General features: G+C 45.4%; 1 protein-coding gene across 1 annotated transcript in view; it reads right to left on the minus strand.

Annotated features, from left to right (window-relative positions):
- The window catches only part of SPTBN1 (spectrin beta, non-erythrocytic 1), a 72,814-nt gene that overhangs the window by 22,044 nt on the left and 32,655 nt on the right, over nucleotides 1-18,115 (minus strand). The window contains exons 10-19 of the mRNA XM_084262558.1: nucleotides 16,871-17,029; nucleotides 15,957-16,259; nucleotides 14,989-15,142; nucleotides 13,416-14,286; nucleotides 13,133-13,270; nucleotides 11,772-12,528; nucleotides 11,401-11,603; nucleotides 6,122-6,212; nucleotides 2,145-2,291; nucleotides 403-666 (exon numbers count right to left, since the gene is read on the minus strand). Of these exons, the coding sequence (XP_084118684.1) occupies nucleotides 403-666; nucleotides 2,145-2,291; nucleotides 6,122-6,212; nucleotides 11,401-11,603; nucleotides 11,772-12,528; nucleotides 13,133-13,270; nucleotides 13,416-14,286; nucleotides 14,989-15,142; nucleotides 15,957-16,259; nucleotides 16,871-17,029 (3,087 nt within the window). The remainder of the gene's footprint in view (nucleotides 1-402; nucleotides 667-2,144; nucleotides 2,292-6,121; nucleotides 6,213-11,400; nucleotides 11,604-11,771; nucleotides 12,529-13,132; nucleotides 13,271-13,415; nucleotides 14,287-14,988; nucleotides 15,143-15,956; nucleotides 16,260-16,870; nucleotides 17,030-18,115) is intronic.

Below are 18,115 nucleotides of genomic sequence, written 5' to 3' on the forward strand. Positions count from 1 at the left end.
GGAGCAGCTCTGAAGCACAGCTAATCACACACAAGAGCTTCACTGCTCCCTGCTGTCTGTCTACTCCTTGCTGCCTTTGCAGCAGGGAATCAGGGACCAACCAGCTTTGGGTGAGAGCAAATTGCAGGCAGCCATGTACAGAGAGGGGAAAAACGGTGCCTGGAGGGCTGCAGCAGGAGACAGGACAGACACTAATGCAGGGAAGGCAGGCAGGATAAACCAGATTATATCAAGAAACTGGCATCTGTTTTGTTTCTGGGTGAGTTTCTGGTTCTTAAAGAGACACCGAACAACAGGAAGAAAGAAAAACAGAATCTTTTCTCAATTGAAAGGATCCCCTGTCTGTTCCTTTGAGTGCAGATACCTGCTGTCTGCCCGCTCTGCAACTTGCACTCCATTTACCTGCTGCTTCTTCAACAGGATGTTGACGCTGGTGAGATCTTTTCCATAGTCATCCGACTGAATTTGACTCTCCAAACCATTCAGCCACTTATCCAAATCAGCACAGCTCTGGGTAAAAAGCTCCGCCTTGTTTGCATCGAAGAGCCGCTGAGCCTTGGTCTGGGTAGTGGACTCAAGCTCTTCCCACATTTGATGGAGACCTGTCAGCTTTTCTTTCACTACAGCTTCAGTCTCTGGCTTCTCTGCAATGAGCTGCATTCCCTCCTGCAAAGCAAAGAGCAACAAAATGGTACCTCCTCGCGAGCACTCACAGACCTCTAGTTAAATTACTCTGATTAGTAAGCACTCAGGATTCCTCATCTGCTGGCAGCATCAACCACTCATTTTCTATCTGCAATTATCCAGTGACTTCTTCCAGAACATCAGCTCCCGGGTCCATCTGTTGCCAGGAAGAGGGTTTCTTGGCAATGGGAAGGTCAAGCAACGCCTCCTTTCTCTTCCCCCCTACCCATGCTCCTTGGGGGAAGCTCTGGGGACACTACTCTGATGGGAGCCAAGCAGGCTGCCCCACACGCCATGGAGGAGGGAGTTGCAGCTGAACAAGCTCTGTGTCCAGCTTCAGCAGGCCATTTCACTGGGAGAGCGATGGAGACCCAGCGCAATGCTGGGAGAGGGAGTTTATGGCACCAACACTGAGCTGTGCAACTGAAGAGAGGGTTACATTGATGGGTTAAAGCAATTACCGTGGCTCTAAGCTAATATTGCGGAGGTGCAATCTTCCTCAGGAAGCAGGAACCCCATACCTGGACTCCAGATACCTTTCTGCCTTCTCAAAGATCCTATGAGTTTTAGAAATATTTTCTTTACTTGTAATTATACTCCTACCTCTGCACCCGGGTGGTGCTGAGAAGGGACCAAACCTTTTGAGACATCAGCTGGCTTCCTACACAGCTTTGGCACTTTGCTGCAGATTTTTCAGAGGCATAGGGTGAGGATGTATTAGCATCACTAAAAAAGTACTTCCCGTGCTAAGAGCGACCTTCTAATGACATCATTAAAGGGTACTGCTATTTGCAGATCACAGAAAAGCCTCTAATGGGATACAGAGTGCCAAAGTGGGAGAGGAAATGAGCAATTAAGCTAACTTACACTGAACAGAAACCCACTGTCAGAGGTAAAGACGGGACCTCCGTAGTGTTCCAGAGCTGCACCAGAGAAACAGCAAAAAGTACAGCTCATCACCGCATATCAAAGCCTTCAAGGTAACTTGATATAGAGCTGTGAATCTTAATCAGTCACAAAACTGTCTGTATTTACCTCCTGCACTAATTTTGCATGGGGAAAGGCAGCCTGACTATAGCCCTGAATGAATGACTGAAAGAAAACCAGCACAGGAGTCCAAACTCCATCATTTGCCGACACTCAGTTCTTTCACAAGAAGGAGTTCTACCTCATTAGCTCGAATCACAGCATTTGCCCTTTCTCCCCTTTGGTTATGGAACTAGGTTATGTTTTCCTCCTTACAGATTAGATGAGGCAAAATTAAATTGGCAACCTAACCAAAGTCTATTCTTTGAGAATGTCTCAGGCAAAAAACATTTACCACCAACAAGGACTATAATATGGGCTGGGTGAAAACACACTGTGACAGATGCTTATTCTATAGGAACGAAATCTCCTTTGGCCTTAGTTGGAGAGATGGTTCAAGACCCAGTTCTGCAGAGGACCCCATCTTTAGTTACCTTTTCGATCTTCTCTAGCCATTCTTTGTTGGATGCAAGTTCTGCCATAAAAGCCTGGTGCTTCAGCCATTTGCTATGCAGGTTCCTTGCCTCGTCATAGGACATATCCTGGGCAGTGAGCATCTTCTCATTGATCCAGAGTGAGAGCTGCAAAGGAAAAAACACAGCTGTTTGTGAAATACTGCCACATACGAAAATGCCTCCAGACCAAGGATAAAGAGATGGGTGACATGCAGAGACTGCATTTACTCAGGGTTCGCTTTTGTACCATTAATTCACACCATGTTTGTACCTCTTCCCCCCAGTCTTTTCTCTATACAGGCTTACATAAATGAATTTATTTGTCCGATCTCCGGTCAGGTTTTGGTACTCAAGACTTTCCTTTTCCCATTATATAAAATCTAAGAATGATTTAATTCTGGTTTTCTGCAAATGGAAAGACATTGAAAACAATTTCCAGATGAACACTGGAGAAAATCAATACTTTAAAAAATAGCCTATTTGCCAAGGGCAGATGGAATGTGAGAATGCTCACAGCAGCCAACATCAAATTTCCTCCCAGGGTGAGCTGGACTGCTCTATCTATCCCTTAGGTGTGGATAAAAAAAAACATATTCTTGTGAATGTTTATAGAATTTGAAAAAGATTCATTTTCAGCATACTTAGAGTCGCCTACCCAAGCGGAAAATGTCAAAACAAATCTCAGTTTTGTTTCTAGAATGCCACTTCAGCAACGCATGCCGTCCTGCCAAAGAAGCGCCCTGACAAGAGGAGGAACAGAGCCCAGGCGAGACTCACCAAGTCTCCACTTGTGTACTCGGGATACAGGACAACAAATTCATTCAGCATTCACAAGCCCCCTTTAAATTGTCCCTAAAAAGCACTCTTAAGCTTCACAAAAAGGGGAAACTTAGCAAGCGATCGAAGAAACTCTTCATCTGATCGTGCTACCGAGTCTAAAGAGAAAAACACGCGTGTTCATGAAGAACTTCTGTAGGCAGCAAAGTTTACAGTTACAGCAGGCTGTGTGCTGTGGAGCGATGCTGTATCAAGGAGTGCTGTACAACCTGAACAGGGCAGGTGTACTCCTGCCTTCCTGGGAAGCGGTGAGCTGTGGTACCCTGCAAGTCACACCGCTTGCCTTTGACGCCCCTCAGCACAGTCTTCTGAGGATTTCAAGGTGCTTCTGAAGGAAAGGTAGGGGTGTCCATGCTAACACACAGGGTGCAGTGAGACACAGAGGACACGTGGCACATCCAGTGGTAGTGAGGATAAAGTCCTCAGTGCTGACCCTCCCAATGTTGTTCTATTCCCTCTGGTAACACCGAAGTGCAAATAGAGCATTTAGGGGTGACTATTAAAATCTGGGGCTTGCAGCCACCATAGTCACTGGAAGTCAGTATCTTCAGCGCAAAGGTGGATTTACAAAATATGACAGCATTTCCCTAAAACAGAGTTTCAGATTTGATGCTCAGAGGATTTATTTTGCCAGGAAACCACGAGCCAGTTGTTTAAGCCAGCAGAGTTAGTTACTAGGCTACCTCCTGTCCTTTGCACCTATAACCCACGTTTTGTTTCTGCTATCAGTTCCCAGAAGGCTGTCACGCTCTGTAACAAAAACCTGGCGTGAAGAAGGGAAGTAACAGAGACAAAACCCTTGGAAATCTGGCAGAACAACAAGGGAAGGTGAAAGAGCACCGACTGCTGCTACACTTCCCAGATACTGCAAATACCCAAGCTGACACAGCCTATCTTGCAGTGTAAGGTTCACAGGCATCTGAGCTGCATGACAAAACCTGCTGGCACACTCCACAAGCAGGCAGAAAACTTGTGAGGTGCAGAGTCGTGCCAAATGCTTTCACTCTGGTGTCCCCAGAGAAATTAGCCCAGACAGTGCCGGGACTTGGAAGCATGTACAGGGCAGAGCAGCTTCGATCTTGGCTCAGGTGAGCTGTAAAACAGCAGGAAGTCAGAGAAAACTAAATGGTGGAACTTACCACATCTCCCCTTCTCAAGATTTTCTGCCATCACTTTATTACATTTACCCAGCGAATTTATTTAACATGTTAGTATTTATGAACAGGAGAAACAGCCAAAAGAAGCAACAGCCCGCGATCAACCTGTGCCAGTGCATCTGAGCTCTAACACCAAGGCTGCCTGCTGCCACCTCCCTCACCTGCGACCCGGAGGGAAGATTTCTCCTTGCCGAGCTGCTGTTAGGAGCATTGTCCTGCTATCTCCTCGAGTGCCACTGACCCCACTCACTGCCTCGCCTGTGAGTTGGAGGCAGGAAAGAGCAAGGGGCAGGAGGCCACATCTAGAATAATGCCTCAGCTTGGCGTGACTGAGGAGGAAAGCAGCTGCCCTGGGCAAGAAGCACACTGCAGAAAACACTCTTCCTTTCCTCAAGTTACAGAGGATGGGGAAACTGTCCCTAAGGCGGTAGGCAGGAAGGCCAAAGGATCATGGCTAGGTGAAACGGAGACTGGTTCAGGACTGCTTTCTAACAGCTCACCACTCTGCCCTCAGCGCTAACGAACAAGCAGAGGGTGAGGTATCCCCTCGGCTCCCTTCCGCTGGCAGGACAGAGCCGCTCCATCACGTGATGGTACCAGCAGACACTCTGCAATCGCGCTAATCTGAGTTCTACGTCTTGTTATGGCTCTCTTCTCAGAAAGCCGCCACTCAATTATCATCAAGGCTAAGGTCCTACCCAAAAGGGCTGCACAAATTTGTAACATTTGGGTATTGTACAGTTCTGTCTTGGAGCCATACAGTCGAGACATGCACGCTTTAGTGGCTGGAGAGAAACAATCAAGAGGAAAGGCATTCAGGCAGCCAGACACTAGAGCTTTTATGTTTTTCCTTTTTCTGTCAATGGCACTTGGGAAAAAACAGATCCCAGGGAACACAACCACATTGACACAGAAACTAGAAGAGCTCCAAGAGCCAGGGGGAATTTTGTCCCAGAGATGCTGTGTAGGAAGGAAGACGGCACTGCTAAGAAAAGCAGAATTTCTGAAAGTCTCTCGTGTCTTTACTACCAAGGAAGCAGAGATTTAAGCCAAGCTCCTGGTTAGCTTACGCAATGCAGGAAAATAAACTGCATCTAGGCAACCAAGCAGTAAACAGCCATCTGTCCAGTTTCTGATCATCAATTTGGTTGTTTCTTGTAGGTAATCTCAGCTGTGGGGCACTGCCATTCAGTGGCTTCCAGTCTCCTGAGAGGTACTGGCTCTTGAATTTAGAAGCAAAGCTTTGCCATAGTCAGCTCCTTGCCAGCTTCAGATAAGGATAGCTGGTTTTAATGCACGTCACGGGCAAGGCTCTCTAATATCTGTCAGTACTACAGGAAAGAATCTGAAAATTACTTGATGAATTTCTCATGCTAGGCACAAGATTATTCCTAACTTTAAAATGTTGCCCTCAGTATAAACAATCCGTGTAAATCACTAGAAAATCTGGGACAGGGTTTATTTTTTTAACCGTTCTAGTACTAACCAACTGTAAACACGTGCAAGCTATCAGATAAATAGCACATTAAAAACTATCCTGTTTAATCCCGCTCCCCTCTTCTTCCTAACCTCCTATTCTTCTCCCTAATGTTCTGTAGAGATCACATGAAACCCCCTGCACCAGGCCACAGATACAGCAGCAGACAAAATTCTTTGTGAATCCAGTACTAATCCCATCAGATTCCACATGATTAATTTATACCACAGCAGAAAATCTTCACTGCTTTTGGCAATATTCCCTGTGTTTAGCTTAGCTAACAAAAGTAAATGCAGTTCATGAGAAAATACCAAACAGAACAACAATGGTTTGGGGTTTTTTTTCAATTGTTTACTGCACACTAAACACTCCTGGATGACTTGACTGCAAACTGCCAAGTAACCCAGTCCTCATAAAATATGGGGTAAGAACATTCTTCTGCAGGATGCAGCTCTCAGCAATAGAAGCGGAAGGATGCAATTTACCTCTTGACAATCCTGAAGGAACTTCTGAAGATCCCGGTTATCTTTCAGTCTCATCAGAAGTTCACTGGCTGCTTCACGGTTCTTCCTATGCCTAGTCAAAAAAATAACAGCAGAGGGAAAAAACCCAACTTGAAACCCATTTCAAACAGCAAACCTGTTGTTTGTTCGTTTCTGTAGAGTAAGCCCACACGTGCGTCTCTTACCGCCCTTCAAATGAAGGCTGTTTCTGGGGCTCAGGCGTGCATGTGTTATTTAATGTGCTGACTTAAGTTCAGCACCTACTCGTTTCAGTTAAATACACAGGAAAAGTTTGAAGTCAGCAGGGTTTCACAAAGTTTATGCACAGCATTTGGCCCGCTAACCTCAATACCACAGCAAAGTTCAGATTATTTGCCAAAAACACACAAGAAAACTCTCTGCAAAATCACAACACTAAGACTGTGTGTTATACAGCTCTTGCAAAGGCTGCAGGTGCTGCACTGCCTTGTAACACACCTTTGCCATAGCTCAGCACCTCCTTCTCCCAAGAAAAACTGGAGCAGTTTATATAACCACCAAACAGTGCCTGTCACACACCTCTGTGTTCCTGCAAATGGAAGCTTTCTGAGGGTTGGAACACACTTTTCAGAGCATTTACGAGGAAAAGAGGTTAGTCTAGAAGCCCTATTTTTAGTTCCTGCTTGCCCCTTGAAGGATGAGTCACACTGGCTGTCCCAAAGGTCTTGGTGGGTTCTTCAAATGGACATGGCGCCTCAAGAGCTGATTCCTGATGTCTCTCTGAATGTGTATTTAGCTAATGCTTAATCTGGAGTAGTTTACCCTGTCCTTCAGTACTCTGATTATTTATGAGGTGATTTAGATGGAGGAGGCAGAGTAAAGAAAGTAATCTTAATTTACTGCTCTTTGTGTGACACTTGTTCGTATTTCACTGTACAGCATCTTAATACGAAATATCGCTGCCCTTTGTAATCACCCAAGATAAACAGGGACAGAGAGCTGGAAATCAAAGGATGGCAATTTATAGGATGATCTCAGCACATACTGGGTATAGCTAAATAAATCCACGTTAGTGGACGTCTCCAGAGACTCGTGATATTCTAGAAAACTGTAAATTATATGTTGATGACAACAACTGGATTACAGTACAGATTTTCCTGATCTACAGTAAGTTACCAGAGTAAGCTCTCTGGCATGAATTTAGAGACTTAAGAAACACAAGGAATACTTAGGCCCAAGTTTTATGTAAAATGTCTATAGGCAAAGGAATAGGAGAAAACTCTGTACAGGATTACAAATCACCTGTTTTTTGTCTCCTCAATACAAACAGGCAAGCAGCACCTACACAGCTGCGGGTCAAGAAAACTGATTTAGAGATCAGATGGCGAAGAAGGCACATGTAACCGTTAAAGCAAGACGCTGGAGTCTAAACACAGGCAGCCTTACATTCTTGACAGGAGTTATCTGAGAGAGCACAAAGGAAAGGATGAGTTAATTGTGCCTCAGCAAACATCCCTCTAACAAAGCTACCATCCCTGGATTCAACTCCACTCTCCTTTGGCTGGTTTTTATACGCCTGGGCAAACGCAGTGATTACTCAGGTTGCTAAAACGTAGCAAAGAATTTCTTGGGTGATTTTATCACAATGATTTCATAGGTTTAAGGCTTGATTATATTACAGACTCCTGTATTCTGGAGAGGACATGAGTTGCTTGATTAAAAGGAGAGTTTTCACAGCAATTATCTGAATAGTTAAGAGGAAGTAGAAAGGACCTTATGTTGAGAAAAATCGAGTTAAAGCACTAATAAAAATATCTCCCAGAATGTGTTGGAAATACTGCCTTCAAGAACCTTGAAGGGAAACCATGCAGCGATATCAAACCAATGAAAAGATGATGACACCTGTTTGGGTTTGCTGTCCTCAGCATAACAAGCACGATCTTTGGCACTTAGAGCTTTTTAACTGTAACTATTGCCCAAGATGACCTGAAGTGAGACTGAAAGATGATTATTCTCTGAAGAACAACAAGGTTTAAACTGGATACTTGATGATGTGGCAGAAGCATTTTGAGGATGGACACTGCTGGAACAGGCAGCAATTTCTGGATTGTCAAGATGGAATGGACCTTATTTTTAATGGAATAAAAGCCCTTAAGTCATATAGTCTGTTCTCCTGCCCCAGGCTGGCTATATCTAAACATTATGAATTCCTTGTTCATGAAGGCTACAAGCACTTGGCCATCACTGGAGGGTGGAGGAAAGCACAAAGCTTACTCTTTGGCCACTGATCACAGTCATAACTACTAAAATCCTACTCTTCTGAGACGCACAGGGCAGAGAAGGGCCAGAAGCTCCGACCCTGTCACACTTAACCATCGTCAATGACTGCTTTTTACTGATTTGCTAAAATAGTTTGCAGAAGTAGATTGCACAAAAGAATTTACACTTTGTTGCACTTGCACAAAAGAATTTGCTCTGCAGACTCTCATTATTTAGAATGCCTTGGAATTCACCTGCCTGCTTGTGTAAATAACCACACACATGACTTCCCACAGCAGTGACTAGGGCTGGTTAGAAGGAGGCTCCCCTATGCATACACTGAAGAGGCAATCTCAGATCCACATGTCCAAGTTAAGCCAGACCTACATGGTAAAAGAAGGGATAGGGAATATACTGCAGTCAGTTAAAACATGGGGGCATCTTCCTTCTGCGGCAGGATAATCAAGAATCTGAACCAGGAAAATGAGATGAGCTCAGCACAAGGAGGTGTCTGACTCAAATTAATCCAAGAGCGGAGCACCAGAATTGCCATGAAGTTCCTGTGCTGCCTCCACAGCGGCCCCTGTGAATGGTAACAGTGCTGAAAGCTGACAAAATCACTTGTGGTTTAACTGCAAGCCTGTGGGTTTCAAAGCCTGTGCAGGAATTGAACATCACACGAACGCAACTGCCTGATAAGAATACTGAGATAGATGCACAGCAGTTTTAGCTTCTTAAGTTGTTCCAGCAAACAAGGGGTACCCTCCTTTCTGAATGAGCAAGGACAAAAATTACTCCTGCTCCTTGTTGAGCAGGAAGTTGCACAAACTCAGAACTCGATAAAAGACAGAGCTAGATGATAATCTGAGTCAGATCCATCACTCTCTTTAAGCTAACTCTCCTTTGCAGAACCGGAGAGGCCAGCGCAGTCCCTGTGTACTCTTCCAAGAGAAAACAGAGGAGAAAACACTTCTCCTCTGGCTGGCAGGAGCAGCAGCAGAAGTTGCCAAAGCAGGGAGAGCTGCACAGGCAAAACCAGTTTCTCTCCTAGCTGGAAAAGCTGGCTAGTGACAGCTTTACCCAAACCCACCTTCTTCCCTCATCCTTTCTCCATGTCCTTATTCCCATTTATTATTCCTTGTGAACTGCACTAAAAGATTGCGCTGAAGTGTTTACCTCCTGTGGCACAACTCCACCCTGCTTCTGGGCTTTCCACTCCTCCCTTAGCCTCATGCCTACTGCCTCCATTTCAGCAGTAAGCATTTTAGGGCAGAGTCTGTCCACTGTGCCAATGGACAGCGGAGTCTCCTCCGGAATTGCCTGAAAGCATGACTGTAAGAAACATTGTCAACAAAACTACAAACTACAAAGAGCTGCACATGGGAAGTGCGGAGCCACTGCACATATTTGTGCTTATTTGTTTTGGTCCTTTGTTATATACATCCAGGTGGAGCTTGGTTGGAAGAGCAATTTTTTGTACAACCAAAGAGGCTTCCTTTGCTACCACTCCCACTGCACCCAGCCCTCAGGCTTTGTTCTTGGGGCTTATCAGCCTTACAGACTGGGAGAGCAATCACACGGATTTCCGGAGTAGCAGCCCACCGGATGGTTTTTGCAGCACTCTGCATAAATAGCTTTGGAATTGAGGATATGAGCTGGAAAAAAGCAGGCCTAAAGAACACAAGTCTCCAGGACTTGCCTGCCATTCAGACTAGGAACTCCAGCACACATCCCAGGCACGGGACTGCCACAGGACAATGGGGACACAGAGAAGCTGCACCGGGAGGAAACTGTCACAGAGCAGCACAGCTGGGGCAGCAGGAACCTCTGCAAAGCAGACAGGACGGAGGCTGAAGCTCTCTCCCACTCTAGCCACCTGAGAAAGGGCTGCCAGAAGCAAATGATTTGCTGCTGTATCCTTGGATGCCATCTGTTAGCATTCCAGAAGTTGCAGAAAGAAGACACCAGACCAGAAGGCCAGGATCAAGTCCTTCTGCTTTCATAAGCGGATGAGAAAAGTTACAGCAGGGGACACAAAGTCAGGGAGGGTGAATAAGGAAAATTCATTTCCAAGCTTTCATCTGATTGCTTCCATATACCTCCCCTTCCCGGCCTCTGCAGACTTCCTTTGAGTCTACAGCGGGTCAAGCTGGTTAGAGAGAGAGAACAAGAAGTATCTTTGGAGTTAGGCTGTCAGAGCACTGAGGCCCACAGCAAGCACTGGGAACAGGAATATCCTCCCTTCTTGAAGCTGTGAGCCAGAGCTGAAGTGGGCACATACTCAGCAGGATGTCTGCCAAAACAGGAAAGGCACAACATTCTCTGAACGACTTCTGTTCAGTTTCCCCTCAGAGATAAAGGCATCTGGGTAACTCCAAGGTTACGGGCTGTGGGAGGATGCAAGTCCGACAGAGGGGTCATCAGTAACATTCAACACAGAAGTTCTGTATAAGCTTACTGCTGTGCTCTGATGCTCCTGATTGAAAAGTGACTTGAAAGACTCCACTATTAGTCATACTAACAGCAAAAAGAGCCATGAATCATAGCTGTGAAACACGTGGCTTTCAATGAAAAAGAAGCTCCTAACATTCTGCTGCATCCATGCCACAGCTAGAGAGACACAAAGCAAAAGCCTTGTTGAAAGGATGAAAGACATTTGTATCAATGCTTCCTAATCTGATTTCGGACGGGCCAGACAGTTGGAAAAGGCGATCAAAGCCAAGCGGGTGGGGTAGACACGAAGTTACACTCTTGAAGAGCCACATTCCTGCCTCAGAGGAGGAACAGGAACACATTTTTATCATTAAATCAGCTAGGAGGTGTGGAAGCAGGTACAACTAACAGCTGGATCTCCCACCATATACAACGTCAGCTAACACCCCAAGAATTCTACAGTGAGACTGGCCAAGTTCTGGACAGTGAGCTCATTACTGTTTGCTAACATGGTACTTGCCCTTCAGATTCTGGTAAAAGGTCATCCCTCCAAGAACAGAACTGATGTTCTGCCACCATTGGGACCTTACCTGTCATCAATAGAGTCCACTTTCTCCTGGATTTTATCAGAGTTAATGTTCCCATCACTAACTAGCCTCCTGCCAGTCTCTACAACTGCATTGATCTTTTCTTCATTGGCATCCATGGTGGTCATGAAATCTTCCTGTTTTTTAATAGCAGCTTCTGCTCCTTCCAAGGTAGTGGGCATTTCTGTGTGTGCCAACACATACTCCTGTGATTAAAGCATACATCAGAGAGACACAAGTATTACACCCAGGCTATGCTGTCTGATCCAACAGATTCACCACATATGAAAAGAAACATCTTCCAAGAACAGTTAGAAGTAAAATACAAAAAGCAAATTACAGTCAAAAAAGTAAGGTCTATCTTGACCACTTGCCTGGTTATTAAGAAATGCTTCTGCTTGCTTGGTGTCTCTGAGAAACAGCTGGTAGGCATGAGACTGGGAAAGGAGATTTTGCCTGTTCTCCCACATTTTGTGAAGCTCATTCCATCCGGTGTCCAAAGCTTGTAGGCGCTGGCGTAAGAACATGTACTGAGCGTCAGTTTGCCCTTGCGTCACCATCTCACCCATGTCCCTCATTTTCTGATAATCTTCCTCATAATTGTTGATTTCATTCTTAATATTCTCATGTTGAGTGAGCAGCTTCTCAGCCTCTGTCAGCGTGTTTGGCATATCTTCAGATGCAATTGCAGTCTGCGTTCTGGATAGCCAAGACTGGAAGTCATCCAGATCCCTCAGGAACTGCTGCAGCTTGCTTGCCTCTCCGAGGGACTCTTCCCGGTTCTTAAGCGTGGTCTTCATTTCTTCCCATACGTCATTGATTTCTGCCAGCCGTGACAGGATAGCCTGTGCCTGGTCAGGATGCTCTGATTCCAGCTTTTCTGCTTCTTTTTGCAGATCACTTAGCTTGGCTTCAATGGCTACGAGGTCCCGTTCCATGCCCGTCAGCTTCCTCTGCAGGGCCATCACTCCAGCGAGATCATTACCCAAATCCTGTGTGGATTCGATCACTTTGGTCTTTTCCCTGATCCAGGATTTGGTTTCGTTACATTCCAGGTGGTAGTTCTGGATACTCAGAGCAGACAGCAGAGCATCCTTCTTCCTATCCACCAGTTCTCTGAACTGGCTCCATCTGAAATTAGTGAGAGAGAAAAGATGAGAAATTGAGATTGGTGTTGAGAAGGGATACGGTGGCGTTGCTGAGTGAGCAACCGCTCACCTTAGCTCGGTAAACCCTGAAATAACTCAACTATTTGTGGATTTCCTTGGTCCATCCCACATGACCAACAGGTTCAGCAGAACAGCCATTACCCAAGCTATGGCCTATAATAGAACACGATAAGCAACAGCAAGACTGAGTCTTTAAAAGCACAATTTTTCCTCAAGTGACAAACTGCTTCCTGCTACACGGAATAGACTCTCTCCATCATGAAGCCAAAAAAAGAGTGAGTTTACATAAAATTATGTTAGGTTCTTTTTGACTGTAACAGTCATTACAGTAATTTTCTAGCTCTCAGATCAAGGCACTGATACCCTCAGGACCTGATTGAGGTCAACAGCAATCCTCCATCTGCTAATCAGCTCTGTTTCCACCTGCCATTTTAAAAGCCTACCTTTAAGGTACCTCTGGCAGCAGCATCAGAGTAACTTAAAACAACACACCTAAGAAAAACAAATGACCCCACTGTACTTGTTTCAGCCAGCGTGATGTTCACAAGCAGGAGGTTTTCACTCACCTTGTGTTGAGTTTATCTTGCTGGGCTTTGATCTCCTTCTCGCTCGGATGACCGCTGTGCATCAGCTGTCTAGCGATTTGGTTCACCACTGCAACACGGGAGGCCTGATTGTTCATCTCTGGTTCTAAGCTTTCAAATCTGGAGGGAAGGGGGCAGGAAACAAGCAAAAAAAGATCATGAAGGCATCAGAGAATCCAAGCCACAGGCAAGCTTAGAAAGGCAGCTGGTGTCAAAACTACTTCTGCCCATTATTCCTCAAACTGCCTGGCAAAGACATCCTTACCTGTGCTGGATTACTTCCAGGTCCTCCAGCTTCTCTGGGATCTGCATATTATTCAGCCACTTCTCCTTTTCATCAATCCAAAGTTCACAAGCATCTGCCTCACTGAACATCTTATAAAGCGCAAGGGTATCCTGCAAGGCCTGTTTACGCAGCCGAGTCAGCTCAGCAACCTCTTTGTATCGTTCCTCTATTCCAGACAACCTGCCCTGCACATCCGGAGAGCCGGCATGTTCCTGCGGTAGAACCTTTGCCTGTTCGTGAAGCGAGTCAATGGTTGGCCGGTAGCTTGCAATCTCTTCAGCCACATCTTTGTGTTTCTTGACCAAGGACTGGGTGGAATACTCATCATGGCCAACGTCATTGCTGGAGACAATTTTGAGGATGTCCAACATCCATGCATCAATGTCATCCGCATCAGCCTGGAACTGGTGAAGGAGAGAGGCTTCCTCCAGACGCTTCTTCCTAATGGCAGACAACTGTTCCAAGTTCGCCCACTGCTCCCGGATATCCTTAATTCTTTCTCTGATTTTCTCAGACCCAAAATGCTCCTCCGCAATCATGTCTTCACCTTCTTTTATTGCCTGCTGAAAGTGGCCGCTACGACCACTCATTTCGTCTTCAAATGCCTTATGTTTACTCAAGAGACGGACAACACTGGTAAGGTCCTTCCCATAGTCATCAGATGACAGGATCTGTTCCTTCTCCCTGATCCAACCTTCCTCTTCAGCCATTTCCCAGAAGAACTTCCAGAGGCGTCGGGACTCCTCCAAACGAGCCCGGCGCTCAGCTGCAAGCTGGCACAGCTCTTGGTAGCAGAACTCCATGTGAGCGACGCGGTCCCTGATAACCTGTGGGTCACAGGGTTTGTAACCTGTTGAGACAGAGGATGCACGTTACAACTTGGCCTGACTTGTTTTCATCTCTCCAGCTGGGGCACACACAGAGCTCTGAACTCCTCTTTGCTCCCTCTATGATGGTTACGTAAAAGAATTCAGTTAGTTTTCCAAGAGTGAGCGTGAACTATTCAAGCTCCACCATACAGTAACACAGAGCAGAAAATAGTGTTCTTTGCTCAAAGTATGGGGGGAAAAACCCAAACCCAAAAGGAAACAGATTGGTGACTGTTTTCAGTGTAACAAAATTCACTACTCCAGATTTATACCAGCTTCATACGCACAACTGCACAAAATTACTGCAATTTACTCCAGCTAATGACACTGGTTTAGGGGAACTGCTTTTACTTAGCATAAATTGAGACAGTGTCAGACTGGGTCTGTTAATTTGTCCTGTTTGCATTGCAAACACGGAATGGGGGATTAACGGTGACTACTACCAAGTTACAGCAGCCACTGGTTAGGAGCGTGACATCCCATGCGAGACAGAATGTCACAATGAATTCTGGAGCAGGTACCTGGACAAATTAATCATTGACAAAGCAAATCAAGAAGAAACAAAGCTGGATTCTCTTTTTCTGGTGCTGAATTTAACCTAATGTGCTTTGCAGAACTAATGAGGCTTACAGATAACCTCATACGTAATTAAGACAAAGAAGGACATGTTGCCTGCTAGTTACCTTCTCCATCAGTGGCAAACTTCTGAGCAGATGCATTGACCCCTCTCACTCTCTCAGCCTGAATAGCAATGTCAGCTTCCACCAGAGCATGTTTCTGCAACAGGTCTTCAACCCCCAACAAATGTTTGCCATAGTCTTGAGACAGCAGAAGCACCTGCCCAAAATGTAAAAGACGAGTAAGACGGGCTGATGGCCATAAGCTGTTTGTTTCTTAATGCCTCCAGGCATCACACTGGTCTTACACTGGTGTAAGTCCAGAGGAACACCAGGCCCATATGGAGGGCTATTTCTAACATACAGTCATAGGGCTGATGCTAATTTGAGCCAGTATTTTTAATATCACTGGCAACCATGAAGAACTGACTGCTCTTTAATGCTGTTTTAAGCCTGGGATGATGGGGGGCTAAGTTAGCTCAGGAGGGCCAATGAAAAGCTCCCAGTCCAGGTGCTGGGAGCTGCCTCAGAGCTACACACGTCTTCCTTTCCTCCAACATCTTCCAAGGTCTGCTGGCCGATGGACAAGAACAAAGTCCTGGTCCACTCCCTTCCCAGCTCCCAGGAGAACAGACAGGAAGACATTCATGCTTTTTAAAGCACAGAGGTGAAGAGGTGACTTGTTCCCCACGTAAATTGTGAAGAAGAGAGATTATTTAATTCCTTTTCACCAAAATCATCATCCTTACCCAAGTACTGGGACCACAGCTCCTGGACTTTATGAGAGGGGCATGAAGCTCAAAAGTAGCTTTTTTATAGGAGCTGAACCTGTTCTTTTTCCTTGCTTGTTTTTAATCTTTATTTTTCAGAAGTCATCATAAGGTGTGAGAAATTTGCTCACTGCTCTCGCATGTAGAGCTTCTGCAATTTTCTATTTAACCAGAGGGGCAAAATGAATCTTAAACATTTACAAAAAAGGGCACCCACGCCTCTCCAGAATCCTTGGCCTACATTCTCAAATGGCTGACACCCACCTTCATCTCATCCATCCAGTCCATAATGTACAGCATCTCCTGGAAAATCTTTTGCAGACCAAGATTCATCTCCAGCCTCTGTCTCCGTGCCCTCAGGAGCTCCAGGAGATATTCCCACAGGCGTATAACGTTGTCCTTTCTTGCAGTGATGCGTTTGATGTCATGGTAATTTTCAGTCTCGAGCTCCTTCGCAACTGCCACCACGGCCTGGACTCGCTCTTCATACGCTGCAATGTCGGTTTCAATGGCCTCGTGTTTCTTCGTTGCGGCTTCCACTGCCGGAAGGTCAAAGCCAAAATTATCCTGGAAAGACAGAGAGACTTCGTCAGTAATGGCTGCGGAGGAGAAAAGCCCTACTGCTCATAATGTGATTTCTGATTGTGTAGAATATGCCTGTTAGCAAAAATCTGGGACCTAAAATGCTCTGAAAGTCATCTTTAATAAAATCAGAGATACCCCTGATAACCAGAGAACAAAATTAGAGTTATCATTTACTCCCTTCATGGGGAACAGTCATGGTGGCCATCAGGATTAGGCTGGGCCTTTGGATTTTTTTCAAGTCATCTCTAATATTAAAAAAACAAAATTACTTCCTGGGCCAATTCCAGTGAGTTGGCCAAACTATTCCGATAAGGACGTTCTTGACTGTGGGTGGGCACTGCCACGTCAACATCTCCTGAGCACAAACTGACAGACTCAAGGAAGGGCTAGCCAAATCCGTTCAAGATAGGACACACAGTACATACACATGTATACTAAATACACATTTGCCCACACATACAACAAATATAAATATACACAGATTCAGTAAAATATAATGCACAGAGGAGTAAGTGTTCTCTTTGCAAGAGCTCTATCCTGTAATTACTCATGGGAATGCGTTTAGTCACACAGACAATTTCTGAAAGCAGCACCTGAGAAACGAGACGTTGATTTTCACTCAGCCAAGTTTCTCTCATAGCTGCCTTGCGATCAAATCTGCGTGCAAGTTGTTCCAGTTTCTCTTGTCTGATGAGCTCATTTCGCAGTGCCAGTTCTCTTTCATGTTCAGCTTTTTCCAGTCTTTCCCAGGCCTGAAGATGTGGAGGAAAAAAACCAAAACCATGCATCTTCTAAGCACACGTTCTTAAAGGATTATGATAAATCACACCGTCTTTGCATGAAATCAGAACTGAAGTTGCTACAGCCAAGTTTCACTGAACTGGCTTATTTATTTATATGCCAATAGATCTGGTTTACATTGGCTGGCCTCTCCCCTTGCTAGCTAATATAAGCAGATGACTTAAAATTTTGTTCTCCATTTAGCTGTTTTCTGTGGCAAGGGGTAGATGCAACTGCTCGAGTTCGTTTGGCTTTTACCTCCAGCAAAGCACTAAACAAGCCACCTGTCTTGAATGTGTAAGAGAGCATCTGTCTGAACAAACCCTTCTGAGTGCTGCTCCCACAAAAGCGGATTCTATCCTCCTCCCGTAGGAAATGAGAATTCGAGATTCATGCCCTCTCACCTCTAAAATGAACACACTATTGTTGTTCTTTACTACAACCACTTTGGAAATGAAAACAACAGCAGAGTTCAGTTACTTCTGCTAGACACAAGACCTTTTTTCCCCACATGGCCAAAAGCTATTCACATGAATGACGTTAATATTACAAAAATAAAACGTCTTAGAAGGATGTTGAAAGCCAGCTGATCACCTTTCACATCTTCTTACAAAAAAAAACCCCACCCACAATTAAACCCAAACTACCCTAGATTCTTCTAAATCCTAACAGATGTGAAAGTGCCCGAAACCCAGGGAATTTAGGCATTCACGGGCACAGGGGCTCAATGTAAACAGGAGAGCTGTGTGGTTTGCTGCTCTCTAGGATACAGACAGAGACCAGAGATAGACACAACAGCTGCTCTGGGAATGCCAAGCATGCTCAAATACAAATGAGGAAAGCTCACAGTTTCAGGGTGTTTGTTATCCCTGAGAGAGCTTGTCATCTCTGCTGCTGTTCTGCCAGCTGCACCAGCCCAGAAAATAGCTGCACAAACCCTGAGGGGGAACCCACAAGACCAGTCACTGTGCTTCCTTTGCTCTCCCTTCACTGCAGACACAGGGGTTCAAGAGGCAAATGGGAAGCGCTACAATACCTAAATGTCGGTGCTGCCTTCT

This window comes from Gallinula chloropus (genome assembly GCF_964237585.1).
Source record: "Gallinula chloropus genome assembly, chromosome: 3".
Taxonomy (NCBI): Eukaryota; Metazoa; Chordata; class Aves; order Gruiformes; family Rallidae; genus Gallinula; species Gallinula chloropus.